The sequence below is a fragment of the Cephus cinctus genome, unplaced genomic scaffold (assembly GCF_000341935.2).
Source record: "Cephus cinctus unplaced genomic scaffold, Ccin1 Ccin1_scaffold0215, whole genome shotgun sequence".
Lineage (NCBI taxonomy): Eukaryota > Metazoa > Arthropoda > Insecta > Hymenoptera > Cephidae > Cephus > Cephus cinctus.
The window spans coordinates 1,318,428-1,337,432 of NW_014332933.1; the positions used below are offsets into that span (position 1 = coordinate 1,318,428).

Genomic DNA, 19,005 nt, shown 5'->3' on the forward strand with positions numbered 1-19,005 from the left:
TAATATCTCGATCGAGTTTACCAGAGAAAAAAAAAAAAAAAAAAAAAAAAAAAACAAAAGGTTAAATCAGCTATTCCTAACGGACGCGACGATAACGGGAGTCGAGATATCGAATGGCATTATGCAATTTAAAAATATTCTAAGCGACCCTGACCAGTTGAAATAGTTAGTGATACCGTAGATAATAAAATATCGAAAAAGGATTAAAATGAAATTTCAAATAGTCGCCGAAGCTCAAAATTGTGTATACCTCCATTAGAATGCGGCATAAGGATACGACAGACTCGTGGCAAAAATCCTGTACGCAACTGCGGATACCTTATTGGATATTCTTTTTTCGTTTTTCGGTACGCATCGAACCTTTCGAAATTGAAAACACTCTTTATTAATTCTAGTAGCGTCCTTCTCTTAGAAGGTTGTCACATCTTGCCCACCCCGTATATGGCGAACAATTCTCATTGTACTAAGAGTCTAGTTATTTATAAGGACCACGTGAGTCGAATAGAAATTTATATATATATATATATTGATATATATATTGATATATTAATCGACTGACTGATAAAATTCAATTTATTATGAATAAACGTCAGAATTAATTTTTCAATTTTGTCGTAAGGTGCGATTGAAATTCACTTTTCGAATTTCGCCATGACCTCGTGGTCGATTAATGAACTTTGACCGACGAGTGCCGATCGCACGATGGATTTTAACAGGTCGACGGAATTGTTAATTGTGAGACCTTTTCGTCTAATTAATTCAGCTAATTAACGATTTTTCGATTATCCTTCTTCCTATATATGCAACGATCAATATGGATATCTCTGGTCCAACCTTTCAGCTTTCTTCGCGTTGCGATAACAACAATGCTCGTGCCTCAAGGCGGATTCGTTTAGTCATCGATATCCGCATGATTCAGTCGTTTGAAAGTAGAACCGTGTAAACTTGCGGAAAGAATACCTGCTAATTAGTAAAGACGCTTTGTGTATATTTACAATGTAATCTATCAGTGTCGTGAATCATAATACGAATATACGCTTGCATACCGTTCGCACGTGAGTATTGCTATATTTCTATAGTAACCAATTCGAATGATTCAATGTCCCTTGATAAAAAAATCAAAGAAAGAAAATAAAAAAGACAAAACAAAAGAAAAGGTCACAATTGACTCAACAATGGAACGTTGCGTTGATCTGACAAAGAAAAAAAAATACCATGAACAACGTGAATTGGCTCGTTGAGAATTTTACAGGGATACAAAAAAAAACATTGCTCTCACCGCAGAAAGAGCTGATAAGTGTTTGCGCACGAGCAATGGCCTGAGAGATTATGCGAATTTGTTGAAGGCCTCAATGATAGCAGCGACACATACACGGCGCGAACGTCACTCCGAATGAAAACAACTTTAGGATTCTCCTGTATGATAACAATAAATATATGTCGATTTTTATATAGGATTGATCAGAATCGAAAATCACGGCAACATAAATAATTAAGAAAATGCAATTATAAATACCTCTGAAACTTAAACTTGTTATGTGGGAATAAATTGAATATTAAAAAAAGAAGAAATGTATAAATCAATTTTTTTATAGATCGATTATGCGTTAAAAATTTATTTATTTAATCTGATCCGATCGTTATTCGTCCTCGGGGTGAGTTAATGATCGACCTGAAACGAACTGATAAGATCTCGTCACGGACCACCGATCCTGACTTGATCAGCATTCATTAATACAAGTCATGAGTCGACGATAATTTTCCAGAGTCGCTTTCCCGGGCCTAATTGAGTCAAGGTCGTGAAGTCTCCCTCCCATCGATAAACTTCAAGATCCACTTGCCAAATCGGCTGGACCGCAAGATTAATTTTCATAGCACGTGTCAGTCCGCTTTAAGCCATACTGTCCATTTACATACGAATAAGAGTAGTCTTTTAAGTGGATTTTGTAAATAAACACTCGCGCGAATAGTATAAAATATGTCTTACATTCTGCGACAGTGGTGTCAATAATTGATATTAATATATTCCGTCACAACCAATCAAGTCAGATAATTAAATATTCAAAGAGAAATGTAAATCAGGGAAGTAATTGTCATCGTGGCCTTTCGACACGTTTTACCTGTTTAAACGAATAGTAGAAAAAAATAGCAAAGAACAAAGCGAGGAATGCAAGCACGTAAAACGAGACGGTCAAAACCAGACCCTTTCCCGACGTTCCAAGTAAGAACGTCAACAGCACCACATACCGTACAAATAGTAACCTACGGGTCAAAGAGGCCGAGCATTAGATTAGGAGTTGAATAAAAATTTCACGCGCGAAAAATAGTCGATTCCTAAAATAAATCATTAAGAGGAAGAGTTCAACATACAAGGATATATCATGCGCGTGGACCGAGGTCGTTCAAATTTATGACTTTTCATGTCTTTACGGGTAGTCACTGGCATAGTGCGATAGGCGACCGATCGAGCTCCACGGATCATGGAGTGGCGTCAAAAGCCAGCCAAGTGATTGGTCGAGCGACGAGGAGTGGGGAGTAGAGCCGTTGCGTCCGCGCATGCGCGCGCACGAGTGCTCTGTTTACAAACTATGAGTCAACCTCGCCGAAGTCACGGCAATGTGCCTACGCCGACATATTAGCATTTCTATTTAAAGAACAGTCAGCTCCCTTTATTCATATATCCTTCGGTACTGTTGCTCTGTACATTTTATATATTTGCGTTACATAGATACGTACATTTTTCACATTGCCTTTAGTTGTTATTCTCTTCCATTGCCTCCCACCCTCCTCTCACCTCTTTCTTCGCCGTTAGATATATTTTTTCAAATATTTATCTCGTCGTTACTCTCCGGGCTCGGTCGACCGACGTACTGCGTTACGCAACAACGGGAATCGCCTCGTGTTCCCTTCTCCTCTCCCTCCTTCTTGTATCGTTCCACTCTATCACGGCCTCTGTTCATTATCCTTCTTCTCTTTTATTATCACCCAAGAACCACTCGTATACGAAAGCACGGCAAGATCTCGCAAACCGTCGGCATCTATTCGTAGCACACATTAGACAATCGAAGAGATTCGTGCGCGAACACGTGTAAATGAAAGAGTTTTGTGTATGCCATACGAATATTTCCTTATGTATGAGACTAAACAGAATTCTTACACGAGTCTACTGTTCTCTGTCTCTTTCGTAAGCATGGAGTGTCTGGACGAAATCTAACATCGAAAATATTCACGCGGTACGTATTTACGAGGCAGCGCCACTAGCGTAGGATCTATTAACTATTTCGCGCACGCCACTGGTAAGTCGTACTTCAATCAAGAATACGTTTATACGAAATTAATTTCAATGCGTAAACAATGCGGCACGGCTTACCGTTTACTTTCCGTAATATTTAGTACTACGGTGGTGAGTTCAAGGCGAAACGTTGTATATCGTCAAGTCTGACAACTAAGCAACACGAATACTGAGTATAGCTGTGTTTTTCATTCCACATAATTCCTGTCACGTACCAAGGACCACAATAACCGAAACCTAGCGAAACTAAAGCCTACAGGAATGAAGCTGCTCTGTAGTTGGATAAGGAATTATCTAGTAAGGGCATGTAGTCAGGTAAGTACATGTTTAGATACATATAAGTGCGTGAATGACTATGAAACACTGGTGGTAAATATGGTTAACGTGAACGCTTTGAGCGTCATCAAATTTGATGTTTCCTGCAACTAGATTCATGACGAGCGTGTCGAGTGTGAAGTTGGCAGATTCTCAAATCGTGACAGGAACCGACACAAATGAGCAGACGACACGCACTGGACGTGTCCGAGATATCGAGGAGTAAGATGAAGGGACGTCGGGTCGTTAAAGCGAGGAAGGAAAAACAACATGGAAACTTAAGAAGATACAACGAAACCATAATGCGAGCTCGTTTCTAGTCTGCCAATACACGTGGTAGATGGATTTGGCTTAATGCTTGTCAAGGTTACAGACGGCACGTGTCCCGTTCCGTACTACGGACTTAATTAATCAGTTTTGAATTTTTCCCATAGTCCTCGAGGAGAATGCGAAGGCGATGGCCGCTAAATACATGTCAAATGATATCCAATGGATTAGAATTAAATAATTTTTAATATTCATGATCGTGAGTCATCGACTGTTTTCGTTATTAGTGTGTTTCTTTTTTCGAGGTTAGGTTAGACGTTGCTGTTTTCATTGTTTCACGTGGCTCCTCGAACGCGTCAATGGCGGATCTGTAATTATTTATATATTTCACGGGTATCCATTCTGCGCTATATCGACGAAATCGTTGCCGAGGAATAGCATCTCATGAGGTAAGTATTATAACGGCGTATGTCGTTTACGAATAAATACATAATAAATCCGTGCTATGACGTCACTCGCAGAAGCCTCGAAGAACCTGGCCCACGCAGCAAACGCGCAGGTGCGTACAGGAAGCAAAGATTCGCCGATTATCTCCGAGAGAAAGCTGTGCTTGCCTCGGATGGAAAAAGGGAGTAAGTCCATTGTTCCTTATAAGCGAATCAAGAATCGCCTGAGGTCCAATGTATCTGGCGCGATCTTGCAAATTCCATACCGCATCGTTTGCTTCTAGCAAGTCTGTTTATTTGTTATCGATATTACGTATATTTGACTTTTTGAAAAAAAAATTTCATTCTTTCCAAATTCAAGTCTCACTATATGCATCAGGCATCCTCAGGCGCGCGCAGGTAAATCGATACGTAACTTTCTGTCAACTTAGATTCTTCGAGCCTAGACAGATAACAAGTCTCGCTCGTGTAACAGATAAAATAAGCAAAGAATTTTGGTAAAAGGCTTACAAAGGTATTTTTAAAAGATGGGTATCGCTGTCAAAGAAGTCTACGTAGACTCTGCGAATGGCTGTCCTTGAAACAAACACGTAAAGACGTACAAGACAGGCCATTATTTTGAAGTATGAAATACATATAATAAATTTATTATTAAATACAATGGCAGGTGTGCTCGGTGAACTCGATGAAGTTAACGGTAGGAAAAAAAATGCCAATGTCTTGCCGGGACACGTGGCTTCTCCTAGGAAGAACGAAGTTGCGTCATTTTGTCACGAGGTCAATGACCCACGTTGCACGGAAGCCACGGGCTATATTTTCATGGGGAAAAAAAAAAATAAAAATAAAAAAATCTATTCTATATATACACGGCTATAGATTTATTTATATACCAGTGTCAACGTACAGCATAGTCCGTAACTATACGCAGCCACTGTCCGATAATTTTGCAACTGCGACTATATCGGAGGACGATCGAAAAATAAGAATAATTATGACACAGTGCTTTGGCACGGCGCCCACTTCGCTTTATAGCAGCTTTCCATTAGGTTGGACGTTATTTGACGAAATTCTAGTCTTCGATGTTAAACGCAGCACGAGCCGTCGTGACGTTTCACCTGAAATCCTTAAGCAGGCTGACAAACTTCATCCCTACCGTAAGTGGGAATCGGCACTGGAAAACGGCGAACGGAATTATTTACTGCGGAAGCTGCGAGAAGGAAAGTCGAAAACGGACAGAAAAATGGCTGAGAAATATACATATGTGTATACGTAAATCGCGACCGACACGAAGTTATCACGTGTGACGTAATTTGCAATCAGAGTCACAGAGGGAGTCTCTATCGCGCAGAAATAATCGTGTTTGCCGCTGTTGCTCGAAAGCGACGCAATACCGGGGCGACACGTGCACCAGCCGATATAGACTTCGCGGCGAAGAAGTGCAGTTGCCACATCGACAAAGCGTCCTCGTGAGGAACCGTCGGGGGTCGCCCTCGAGAAACAGGAAGAGGAAGTGGACCATTGATAACGTTGCCCACCAGATAGCGCGCATGCATTTACAGGTACAGCTACAGCATCGCTAACGCAAATGACTGTACGTAAACGATCTGGCACGTTGCTCGCGTAATTCGCGCGCGTAAATTATGCTAATTCGGGAAAGGGAGGGGGGGTTCGAGAATATTTTTACAAAAATTACGGAAAAAATAATAATCGTAAAATCTTCGTATCTACGGCAATGGAAGATGCTGCGAAGATAATTTCACGCGAAAAAGTACCAGACACGTGCAGCTAATGAGAAAGTATTAAGATTCGCGGTGAGAGTGGAGAAGGGGTTGGGGGGGGGGAGAGACTCATCTCCACGCGTACAAAGCAGGTTGATTATAGCAAACGAGGATCATTAGCGTGACTAACTAGGGTCCATTGTGTTCAAGTGACCATTCTCCATTTTCTTCTATCTTCCCACCCTGCTTTTTCCATTTTTCTTGCATGCGCGTCTCAGGACTTCCATGCATTTACACGAAGCGACGAATTATGTTGTTCTATTTTTTTTTCTTTTTTCAAGCATATTCGCATCTTTCACGGGTGCCCGTAATTTTGGAGTTGTCACGTGGCGTCCGAAAATAAATTCTACCAAGGGGATTCGGCATGCCAATAGCTGTAGTTTGGTGTACGCGGGTCACCCGCGAGATTTAGATTTTTCGCAGTGCTTTCTTTTTTTATTCGCATGACCCACTTCTGCTGCTTTTTACGCAAATAACGTTTAACTGATAAATCGAGATAGCCCGGAGATAGCGCCGAACGATAAATTAGCGCAGGCGCACCACGTGAACGTGTGCGCGAGCCAAAGATACAAGTGTCGGTCGAGCTATCGTAGATCACTTCGCGCGACTCTTTCTCTCTTCCTGTACCACCATTATATTATTTTCTTGTCGTCTCTTGAATTTTATTATTCTTCTTTTTTTTTAGTATAACTGCGCAAAAATTATTTTCCCTTGTATCCAAAAAAAAATTTCCACTCTGTATACACGCGTCTGTCGGCGATTGTCGACCTAGATGTAATGTGACAAGGTAGAACGAATCAGCAAGACCTCGGGCGAGTCTTCACGAAAAATTTCAGCGATTTCACCATTTTTCCATAAAACTGGAAAGCAGTCCGCAAAATGGTCCATTTCACAGTGGCGTCTCTCCTCGTCCAGCCGTGATACATCGTTCGCGCTCATTATTCACTTTTCATTCCTAAGTCCGTGAAATATTATTGGAGCTCTAATCACCCGTCCCAATTGCAATGAGCCAATTAAAATTGCATTGATTAGAATTCTATTTTTTTTTTTTTATATAAAAAAATATTTTTGTATTCTATACTTTGATCCTCGTTTATTCTCCACTACCTATCATCCGCGTACTATGGCTCTCCGTGTAATCACACATGAGTATATATATACATATATGCACGTATCTGATCTCCCGCTTCTACACTGCGCGCCCTGGTGCGAACGATAATAAGGCGTTTGACCCCTGTGTATCGCTGCTGGACTATAATCCGTGCGATGACGTAGCTCTCGTAACTTTTATATTTATTATTTAACATTATTGTTAAAACACGTATAGCCTTACAGTATGTGCACACAAGCACGAGTGTATGGAAGAGTAACGAGTGCAGATAACGGATAGGGGTCGCAGCCGGCATTTAAACATGTGACGATTGAGTCGCGACGTGACAGACTCCTATTGTAATACGAGAAACAAGAAGCTATTGACAAATAGCCTATATCGCGGACGCACGGCGTCACGACGCTCTGCGTCGGGGCGGCGTGGGACTTGGGAATCAATAAAAATAGTTCGGAATAAAATATTACATCGAACGGGGTGGAGCCCGTTGGGCAGAATCGACCGAGGAGAATTTTTCGAGTGATTTTGAAAAAAAAGAAAAAAAAATCTAAAGGAAGGCGCAAGACACGATTATTAATGCTCCGCGACAATTGGAGGTCATGCGGGGTCAATCGTTTAATTATCGCGTAATTACAGTCGCGATGGCGTATAAGAAGCAAGTATGGCAAATCGTAAGAAAAATCAGCGTTACATGGGATTCTTGTATGAGAGGGATGACGTAGAGAAAAAAAATTTTTTTTTTCAAAATTTTGTACCCGCCTCTTTTTGTAAATATCGTACCTGTCTCTTTTTTAATAAAAAATGTATATTTGAAAAAAAAAGAATCATTGCGATTAATCGCAACGACTCCAACGATATTTTCAATCTGAATCTAGTACGGGCAATCGCTACTAACCCCCGTTGTGATAAAGCCGCATTTTCATGTCCCTTTTAAACTGAAACAGGCGCCTTATCGAATCGACACGAGTCTGGACAAACAACAATTTCGATTAGGTCTCGAGAGTTAAACGGGCACAGCAAAAAAGAGCCTGATAACAGAGAACGTACCTAACATACGTGCAGTATATATGTATATATCGTGCTACGGATTCTTTCGACTTTCTCGAAATTTCACGTATGATCGCAGCGAGTCGCGAATTTCACAGATTTGCCTCGCAGCGTCTTTCTCTTATGTTCTATTCCAGGATTGTGTACGAAGAGAGAGAAAGACAGAGAGAGAACGAATATATTGTCAGCATCTGTAAACAGACCTCAGGGTTCACGACAGTTCGATCCGCGTCGCTACCGAGACGGAATCTGACGCGGCTGACGACAGAATAACAATCGATTGCATAAGGTGTTTCTTCGATTTACTCATATCTCGTGTAATCGTTTACTCGGCGGCCTCCGGCGCGGTCGGTTATAATCGTGTTGCGGAAACCAAGTAGAGAAATGTCAAATATGCATCTGCTGACATTTATATACATATACATATACTGTACGGTATATATATATATATATATATATATATATATATATCATATGCAGTCGTCTCGTGATTCTGGGCGAATCCAAAATTTCGAAATTAATCGGTGACGCTGGATTTTGGGCCGTGAAGAAAATTTATTAAATTAAGATCTTCTTTGCTCAACGTTACTGCTTTTTTATATGCAAAAAACGACAAAACCTCATGCTCGTCGTGCAGCAATGGGAAAAATTTGCGGAATTTTTTTTCTTTACAACTCTGAAACTGCCTCCGAATCACGGCACGGCGTGTGTATATATATATATATATATATACATACATATGCATATAGATAACGTACCAATGCACGATTATAGATTCGCTACGCGTTCGTGACAACCTGGTGCGTTTAGAATATGTACTGAATAAATTGGAACTTGACGCGAGACTCTGGCGAGTCTCCTGATAATGTATAATGATAAACGTAACGATCTGATCTTTGCCCGTCTTACGACGTATCTCATTGTGTACTGTCTTCGTGCCATGTTCGAATTTCTATTGTTCAGTCGTTAGGCTGGTACCGTGTGATTCAATCGCATTGAACTTGGCCCAGCAGCGAGGTTCACATGCGAGCGATTCTCGCGATATGAAAATTCAAGGAGATAGCTTGAACAGGGTTAACGCGATGCCTTGTAATGGTTTAGATACTTAGCTGCGTTATTACGATTGCGTTATACCATTGGGTCTGCGATCGATGTCTCATTTTATGACATAAAATTAGGCAGGACGGCTTGACTTCTCTTTCTTTCTATATTCAATAATCCAAATTTCGTTAAACTATTTTTTACGCGCTCTCAACAATAATCATGATAAAATTAGGCCGGCCCGTTCAAGCAGGCGTATTAAAAAAATACTATTTTCAACTTTTCCTCTGCTTCTTATTTTTTTCTTGTCATTCTCCGCACCGACACGGAATTTTTGGATCGACGATAAAGACGCAGGCTGGACCGTCGAATCGTTAAAATAACGAGCTGCGGTCGTGGCAACAGTGCCACGTGTATCTTCGCGTATATACAGATAGTACCGAAGCACGTGATCGAAGAACGACAGGCAAAAGAAATTTGGATTACCAAAAATATTCCAGATCTTTCGAGAAAGAAATACGTATATCTTGGCTACACGCATCTAATCGAGTGTCAAACGATTGTACGGTTTTTGAAGAATTGATATTTCATAACGTACGTGGCTTGGTTTATATAATTAAGATTAATTATTTGTATGCAATATTAATGGTAATAAATATCGATCCTTATATATACATGTTTGATGTAATGGAAAATATTTCTGGATTACGTTACGGATAAAATTACTAGTCCGTTCGGTTTCTCGGTAGAAGTCGACAGACTCGAATCGATCCGTTTATATCGCTGTTAATTACTTTGTACGAACTTCCAGCGGTTGACAGATCCGGCCAAATCGTACAGTATAGCATTTAACTTGGTATTAAAATTCTAATTACTGCCTGGGATAGCAATTATGCGCGTTCCACAAAAATTCAGAACGCTGCTACGTTCGTAGTGAACTGTCAGCTGAGCGAACGCAGCGCCACGCCGCGGCGCTCAGTCGAGACTGTTTACATGGTGGCTCCGCGTATCTCTCCACGCAAAACGTATCCTTGAATCGTTAATAAACTGGCAACAGTCCAGCGACCTATAGGAAGTACACTATAAAAGTTCGTTTAAGTGAATATTTAAATGTGTATGTGTGATATACGCGTGTACATAAAGATATACGCAAAATAGCCAAACACGCTGGGAAGCTACGTGTCGAGAGGACTGACACTTTGGCGCCACTTCCTGCAAACAAAAACAACTATGAATTCACGACATTCCTGGCTGAGGTTTCTTCCTCTTCCTACACCACGTGTACGTCTCTGCCATTTCTATTATTGTTTCATTGTTCTCGCACTGTTTCTTTAAGAATCCTCTTCTGCCTCACGGCATACGAAATTAGAGTTATCGAATTCGTAGTATATTATCACGTTGGTAAGATGCTATCTAAATAGAATATGACGAGTGTTATTAAATAATACTTTAAATACTGCGTGCTTCGACTTATCGATAACATCGATAAGAATCGAGTGTAATTTTCTATTTGTGAAAATTTTAATGGTCGACATACGCAGACGACAATCGTTAACAAATCAATCTGTTATCTATAGTGTTTAGTTTTCTCAAGGTCGACGGAACTACCGTCCATTATTTTTCAAGGCCACGCGAAGCCTGTGGAATCTCACAAGTCAAAGAAGTCAAAGTAACACTAGCTAAATATTGCCCGCGCGTAAGTCCGGCTCGGAGCTACAAGAATTTCGACAAATTCTGTAACTCTGGCAGTCCATACGCATTTGATACGGAGGTCACGACCATGGTTGACGATTTTCGTTCACCGTCGGATGGTAAATGGTCGACGGGGTGACTGGTTGTACGAAAGCACGAAGATACGCTGACTTTGAATTATTTCTAACAGTTGGTATATTCGCATATCCAAATTCCTGAACATTTTTACTTGACAATTTTCCACTGCGCGCTGTCACCCACGCGGTGCGTAAACGTCCTTGTGACATCTTTAAAGCGTGGCATCGAAAGCGTTTTTTATATTGCCATCCCAGATTCTTAACCGTTCTAACCGCAGTGACCTTAGAGCTCCTCGGATCTCATCCTAACCCCAGCACTAATTAAAAAACAATTCTTAGCGCTTAGACAATCTTAAGCCTGGCCTATTAGAGTCATCCGGTGCCATTTTGGCTGGAGATTTTACGGATGCGCTTAGCCAGCCGAAACTCGCCTAATGAAACTTTCTTAACTTTTCCTAATCTCCTTCCGATGGATCCCGCTTGCAGTAAGTAGTTAAGCCACCGTCATGGGTCAGACATTAATTTTAAGGGTGAAATTTATCAATTTATTACAAAGCTTGGGAAAGTTTTCTTACGGTGTGCTCAGACCCGAATATCAAATCCCGCGCCTAGTAGATTTTACATAGTGTATATATATATATATATATATACTATATAAAAAATATATATATATGTATATGTATACACAATTATGCAATGATCTTCCGCACATTAAGTATTAATAACAGTCGTGATTTGGCAATCACTGCTGTTTACTGGGTAGTTGCTATATACGGATGGCTAAACTTATGCATACATACATGCTCGTTACTTTGCGCCGTGTGTGCAAATTTGCACATAATGTGCGAGAAGAGCGGGCTTGGGAATCTTAAGTGGAAAACGTACGAGCTACGCCAGACATTTGAATCCGCGCGAAGAAGTCATTGAAGACAGGAGGTAGCGATGACAAGGTGGTGTGATGGGAGAAGAAAAAATGAAAATTTTCGAAAAAAAAACCGCATCAAAATAAAAAATATAATTTTTAAAAAATTCCGGTTTCATTTTTCACATCTCCGATGGTCGTCCTTGGATTCTACCATTTCTCACCACTATCTCTCCTTCTTACGTTGATAATCATTTTTCATATTTATTCGCGAAAAATTTTTTTCAAAATTTAACACCGAAGCATCTTAACGCCCGAGAACTGCGAATTTTCTGCAACGAAACAAACCCAACCACCGCGACGTCGCCTTATGGCGTGTCGACTATTCACTCTTGAATATGCATGCAAATTCCATCCTGTTTACAACAACGGCAGATCTGGCAGCTATTCGTTCTCTGACACAGATATCGCCTAGCAGAGCCATCCTCCCGCGTCTCTGCCCCCCTTTCCTTCATTACTTTTCTAACTTAATTCTAATGCTGTTTTTTTTTTTCGCTTTGTCAACCTACACGATCCTACAAAACAGACGCCAGTAAGTCCATAAAAATAATCAACATAGAAATCTTCAATGTTGCTTATACGCTGTAATAACGAGAAGCTGGAACCTTCATTATATGTATATGTATATATATATATATATATATAATAACAACAATATACATACATATTAAACTTCCGTACAGTTTATCACGTTCCACGTAATTTCCCAACAAGAACCAAGTTCCTAACGGGTTCCTAACTCGAATTAGACCTCGAGTCTACGGATCCTCTGTTAATTCCGCAGCCGTCGACCGCGCCTAATTAACTAACTTGACACCCGATATCCGATGACAATCGCTAAGAGCATCTCTGGGATTCCGCGCACGATCTTCGCCCCGTCTGACGTCACGGCAAGAAACTGGCGCGTATGGTTTGGCACAAAAAAAGAATTTGCAAACTTTTAATTTCGTACTGAAGGATCGATTCGATATTCAAGGTCATCCATAGCCATTTAAATACGAACCACCCCTCTGCTACGCTCTACATTGCGGTTCTCCGATACTTGTATTTTTCATTGAGACTGACGTCATCTAGCATCTGGAATCGAATCGTTTCCAAAGTATCGATTCCGATCGATATATCGATTTTATAGTCGATTAATGAAGATACGATTAATGACCATCGCACGGTTAGCACCTGTGTCAATAAATTGTGGGGACAATTAGCGATGGCACGATTCAATTGCATAAGACGGTGCCAAGATACATTAACCCAAATCCGAAGTGCGCGGGATGCTGCGCCGTTGCTCCGTAGGTATCTTGGACATTGAACATGTGCAAAACACTCGAGTGGACAGTGAACGATGGTCTCGCCCTCTTTGGCAGAGTTATCAGCGCAGTGACGTATCTTAGAGGGAGGGGAGGGGAGGGGAGGGGAGGGGAGGATCCTTGAATTCGAGGAGCCCCGAAGTAATTGCTATCGGTCCATTTGGTGTGTTATTATTTTGCATCTGTAACGAGATCAAAGGTGGGAGGGAAATAAGATTGTTTATGGTACTGTAATCAGTGATCGTTCTGGTAGAAAAAAAAGAAAAAAATTGAAAAACAAATATACGTGGTCCAGGGATGCTGTATCTTATATGGGATATTTATTGGGGGATCGAATGAAGATTTTATCGACTCTAGAGAATAGATCGATGGAAGTTTCAGGACTGGTTGGTGTTGTAGGAATCGTTTAACCATTGATTTAGGTAAATGTAAATAAATTGTCGACGCAACAGTCAGATGAACTTGACTTCTTGGAAGGTCCAGACTGTTTGAGATAAGTGATGATTTCTTAAATAAATTGGATAAAGTAACGGGACGTGGTTCCGTATGCTACAGCAACTGTCGAAGGATGCCGTATACGTGTATGCTGGTATCGTGTATGCCGAATAAAAAGAGAATAGTTGGCAATTTCGAAATCTTATCGTGAGATAAGGAACTTGGAAATGTTCCATGTTCGGCGGTTTATAGGAACTTTGGAAATGAAATATAGTCGGCGTTTCGTGACGGTTCCTTCGTGCATTCTGACACGCATGATCCTTACTATAGTCACGTAGTCAGTTTCCGAGTAACGCGATAAGACGTTCGCGGAAAGAATGTTAAACTGATCGGTTCGTTAGTGGCACGTAGTATTGTAAACAAAGTTTTGTTCGAAAAAATATTTCAAATCAGATCAACGTTTATTACGTATAGTCTTTTCATGTTTTTTTAGGTTTCTTTCTCATCCCCCACGAACCTCCCCCCTCCCTCTGGGAGAATCCATTGGTCAATTTTCGTAATGGAAATTCGTAGGGACTCATTTTCATGTGGACGACACATTCTAAAGATACGATCGTCTCGTGTTACAATACCGTGGGATCAGCGACGAAGGGCTGGTGAGTGTTGCGAAAGTGGCACACGTGTTAAATGGGTCACGCGTGGTTTAGGACTCGACGGTATAGACAAGCCTGTCAAATTATCATTGTGTTACATATGACGATATGATAATGCAAAATTGGTGTAATAAAATGTTTACGTTTTTCGATTGGATATCGGTGACGATAATTGAGAATACGATAGAAAAAAGAGGGGTATGGGTCGTAAAATAACTGGAACGTGTGTACAGAGCACGTTTGAGTAGGTTTGATTATGGGTTAATTAATTATTTTGGTACTACTTGATAAATTACCAGGATCTTGGATGATTAATGGATGGCAGTGTGTCTTATGTCTTCACTTACCTTTTCGTCGAGGCTATTCAGATCCGGTAGCTGAAACAGACGAGATGACAATTTAGAGTATGAAGACTTTAACACTAAACCTACCAGAGCGGTCAAATGACCGCTTTTGAGACTTTAATCAAAATTGTTAAATTCCAGGTTTTTATTTTTCTTGAACTTACTGCACGACTATGCTAAATTCTGTATTAATTACAATCAACTGGGAAAGACTATAATGTTTATTTCAAAAGCGGTCCTTTGACAGCCATCGGTAGAAATAGGTATATATAATATGTCGGTAGGTTAGTGTTAAGTATTAACGGACCTTTATATTGGACTTATTTCGTGTGTTGCACTGATATATTTCGTGAACGGTAGTTGTATCTTGTTATTGGTCGTTATTGATTTAATGCTGAACATCAGCGAGAGTTCAAAGATTAGAGCGTGGGGAATGATATTTTTGTAACGAGGCTTCTTTTAAATTTTTCTATAGACAGGAGCGATTAGTTGGGTGGTATTTCAAATTTCTACGTGAAGACAGCACATTTATGGGAATATGCAGGTGAATATATGCCGTGAATTGAAGTTTCGACGTGTAGCAATAAGTAATTCATGGTAAAAGAATGGAAGCTTGTCAACATGACGGATGGCCACCTAGACGAGTTTTACGGCAACTTGATTCTACTGTTGTCGAACGATAACTTTTTCAGCCGGTAACATGGTAAGAGAGTTATCGACGAATTCAATGGTTACCGACCGAGCGACTTGCGTGCGTTGAACTTTGGGCGAAACGTCGACAGAGGGACGACACTTTTATTTTTAGTCTCACCGATTGGATATAATTGGAGGCAATTCGTATCAATCTGCCAACAATGTGGTTATAACTGAAGCACGTACGTGTATCTCGTGCTGAAGTCAATTTAACGGGAAATATAGAAAGCCGAGGGGTCGGACGTATTTAATTTCCATTATCAAAATTCGTTACGCGTTAAAGATGATATAATACACAAAGAAACAACACTGTTGTCGATGGAATAATACCTAAGCTAATATTCCGTTAGTATTTTAACAGACAAGACACGGCATTAATTGCTCCCGCAAGGTCGACTTCTCCATTATTAAAATTATCAGCTAATTTGACGCTCCTGTTGCTCCAACTCATCGACCATCCCTCGACTAATAAAGCTAAATACCAACCGAGCCACGAAAAATTCATAACCAAAGTACAAAGGAATATTCTATAAATTCACAGCACAATGACTATTGTCAACGTAAAGTATTCTTATAATAGAAAAATCTTATCTCAAAGTGCTTATATGAATCTCGCAAGTCAGGAATGAAGTACCAGCAGCCAACCCTTAAACGGTAAAAAAAAAATAAATGCGAACACTAAGCTTCCTTTCTATCAAACCAAGGAACCATCCCTCTCTCCATCCCTTCTTCTCCTTTCTACACACAAGTACGTCCGTCCTGCATATAACTCCACTTTCGTCCTTTGAAAGGCTTTTCGAATCGCTTGGCAAAGTGCTTCGAGTTGTTCGCCAGCTCTACAATGATTTTGCTTGTTACATAAAGAGCCGATGCGAAGGTTGCCAAAGGTTGTGGATCGGTGTAAATCAAATGCCCTTGGGTACTAGGGTGGTGGGTGGTAAAGACGAATACGAGATAGATGCCAAAGGAAAGAAATGATTTGCTTTGAATAAAAAAAAGGACTTCTCGTGCAGCGTTTATCCAGTGAAAGAGCAGGAAAATCCTATTTTTTTTTTTCTTTTCTTCACATAGGCAGGACAAAAAGCGGGTCAGCAGGATTGAAAGGGGGTTCGGTAAACGAAGAGACGGGAAAAAAAGATGACAAAAGACAGAGAAACAAAAAGGCCGGACGAAATATTTTCTCCGTGCAAAGCGACAGCGTGGTTGCCCAGAAGGAATTTTCAGGAAGCGAAGTGACCTTAATTCCGCGTGTAACGCCAGCGCCAGCAAAAGGCAAATGGCGTATGTCTTTGATCAAAGGAAAGAATGAGAATTGAAATGCAAGTCTTCTGATCGGTGTCCCGGGACAGACTGACTTTGACAATAGTCAAATTCGAGAACTCAAAATTCGGATTGCTCGAGATTCTTGTAGCCAATAATTATTATCCTTTTCATCGAGTCCTTCCTTTAAACTAAATCGCGAGCGTTTCTTAGCGAATCGGTACCGTGTAACACTTCTGAAGATCCTCCACGGCCGCTTCCCCAGAGCATCTGGACACCCCAGCTCAGGTCAGGGGCTTCCTCCGCTGGCCTTAACCTAACCAAAACTCTATCTCCGCCCGCTCTGCAGCCCTTTGCCATCTCCGGCAGGGCGCCGGTATCTGACCCGGGCTTCTACCGGTCCGTGGAGACGTCTCCGTCGGGTCGTCTCCTCTGCCGGGCACCTCGGTACGTCGAGACTATCTCCCCACGGCAGACCCGGGCTTCTACCGGTCCGTGGAGACGTCTCCGTCGGGTCGTCTCCTCTGCCGGGCACCTCGGTACGTCGAGACTATCTCCCCACGGCAGATTCGAGCACCTCGACCTCAACTGAACAATAACGAAATCTTCCGAAAGCATTGGCGTAACTATACGAATCAACCCGAGAGCGTAGTTTCTGAGCAGCGTGGCGACCCGAAGGGAACCAGAAATCGAGAACTTTCTGAATCGGTATAGCTGGGGTTGCCACGTGGCCGTGAATCGAAAAATCACGTCGAAATATAGGGATAGAGCGGGATAGAGCTTTGGTCTCCAGCCACTAGATGGCAGCGCCACTGTTGTCATCGGACGGAAGAGAAACTAAAGCGTAATTGTGATGGCTGTAATTCGAACTAAAATACTGAACCAATATTTTTTCTCTTTCCAATGGCTTCTGCTGGCAACACTGTTCTGTCTTGTCTTTCTTTTTCCTTCCTTTCATTCAATCTCTGCCCTTTCTTGCTCACTACAATATGGCCGCGAATAAAGAATCTCCACTCCCTAGTAGCACGACTGATTATCCTGAAGCTACATAATGCCGGCCACCGGGCTGTTTTCGAGTCACGTTCCACGCTTCTATGCTATCTTTGTATTATGTACGATACTCAGTGTGGAAATCTTGACGGCACGAAATACGAAACTGAGAATGTCGTCAGCCGTACAATACGGTGGGACTCGACGTATCCAGTTGCAGACGCGTCGAGTCGCAGGCGACTGCAGCGCCAACGGCTGTCACTACACGAGTGGAAGTTTTAATCAATTATACTAAAATATGTAGAGCTTCACACGTTTTTTCAAAAAGTAAAAATTTTCTAAAAATCCCTAAAACACGTATATGCAAATATGTACGTACGGTAAAGTAAATTTTCTTATAAGTCCGAAGAAACCTTTTTTTCCCCGTTATTTATTACACGCTCATCGATTTCACGTGTTTAATATCCATTCGCGTTATTATACGATTTCGGGTATTACGAAATTTCGATATTTCAAAAACAATGCTCGGCTGTCCAATTCAAGTTCTCCGTGGGCCTCCGCACACGTTGCATATTTATAGGGACTTTGGAAAATTGAATTGCCGCATCCTGTCGCGCGATACGATATGCGCATATTTTTTCGTACTCCAATTCTCTCTTTAATATATATAACTGCAAGTACGTATGTACAAGCATCTATATGTCATATGCGTTTCGTCACATATGCCGTCAGATTAGCTTGAAATAACATTTTTATCACACCCGACGTGACAAAACCCTTTATCCACTAAACAGACAGAATGACGATATCAGCAGAATTTCCTATGATATGGATTTTTGGAAAGTAAATTTTCAAAAAATTTTTTTTACCTCTACCTCTCATACAGGATAAACGAAACACGCAGTTTACGTAAAACAGGACGAAAAGGAGGATGACAAAATTTTAATCGTAAAATATTGTTGACCTTTTATTAGAAATATAAATAAATATATATCAATTCTGTACACAGACTCTTCACACGTGACTTAATTACGTCTGAACGTAGCAGCGATTATAGTATAATATATTAATGAGTGTCGTCCACACCGAACGAACTTATCGTCATGGATTCTATGACGAACAGTAGGAAATATTTGTTCTGCTTGAACAAACCGTCAATTGTGCGTATTTTCCTTTTTTTTTCTTGTCATAAGAGAAAAAAAAAATTAGTTCTCATTCATCGAGCTTCCCTCATTCTTATTCCTTCAATGAGATGAAGAAGCCAGACACATCTGCCGAATTCTGAGTATCCTGTTTCGTGTTTCTGTCATTAGGGGGAGAGAGGGGGGGGGGGTCGGC

At 41.0% G+C, this 19,005-nt stretch overlaps 1 protein-coding gene and 1 long non-coding RNA gene across 6 annotated transcripts in view; one reads left to right on the plus strand and one right to left on the minus strand.

The window, feature by feature from the left end:
• The window catches only part of LOC107265120 (sestrin homolog), a 124,566-nt gene that overhangs the window by 47,632 nt on the left and 57,929 nt on the right, over window positions 1-19,005 (minus strand). For all 5 annotated transcript variants that reach the window (XM_025082570.1, XM_025082568.1, XM_025082571.1 and 2 more), the window contains one exon: window positions 14,728-14,757. In XM_025082570.1, coding sequence (XP_024938338.1) covers window positions 14,728-14,757 — 30 coding nt within the window. The remainder of the gene's footprint in view (window positions 1-14,727; window positions 14,758-19,005) is intronic.
• Window positions 10,442-19,005, plus strand: part of LOC112493993 — an 18,385-nt gene continuing 9,821 nt past the window's right edge. Inside the window, exon 1 of the long non-coding RNA XR_003059049.1 lies at window positions 10,442-10,575. This is a non-coding gene — a long non-coding RNA (uncharacterized LOC112493993). The remainder of the gene's footprint in view (window positions 10,576-19,005) is intronic.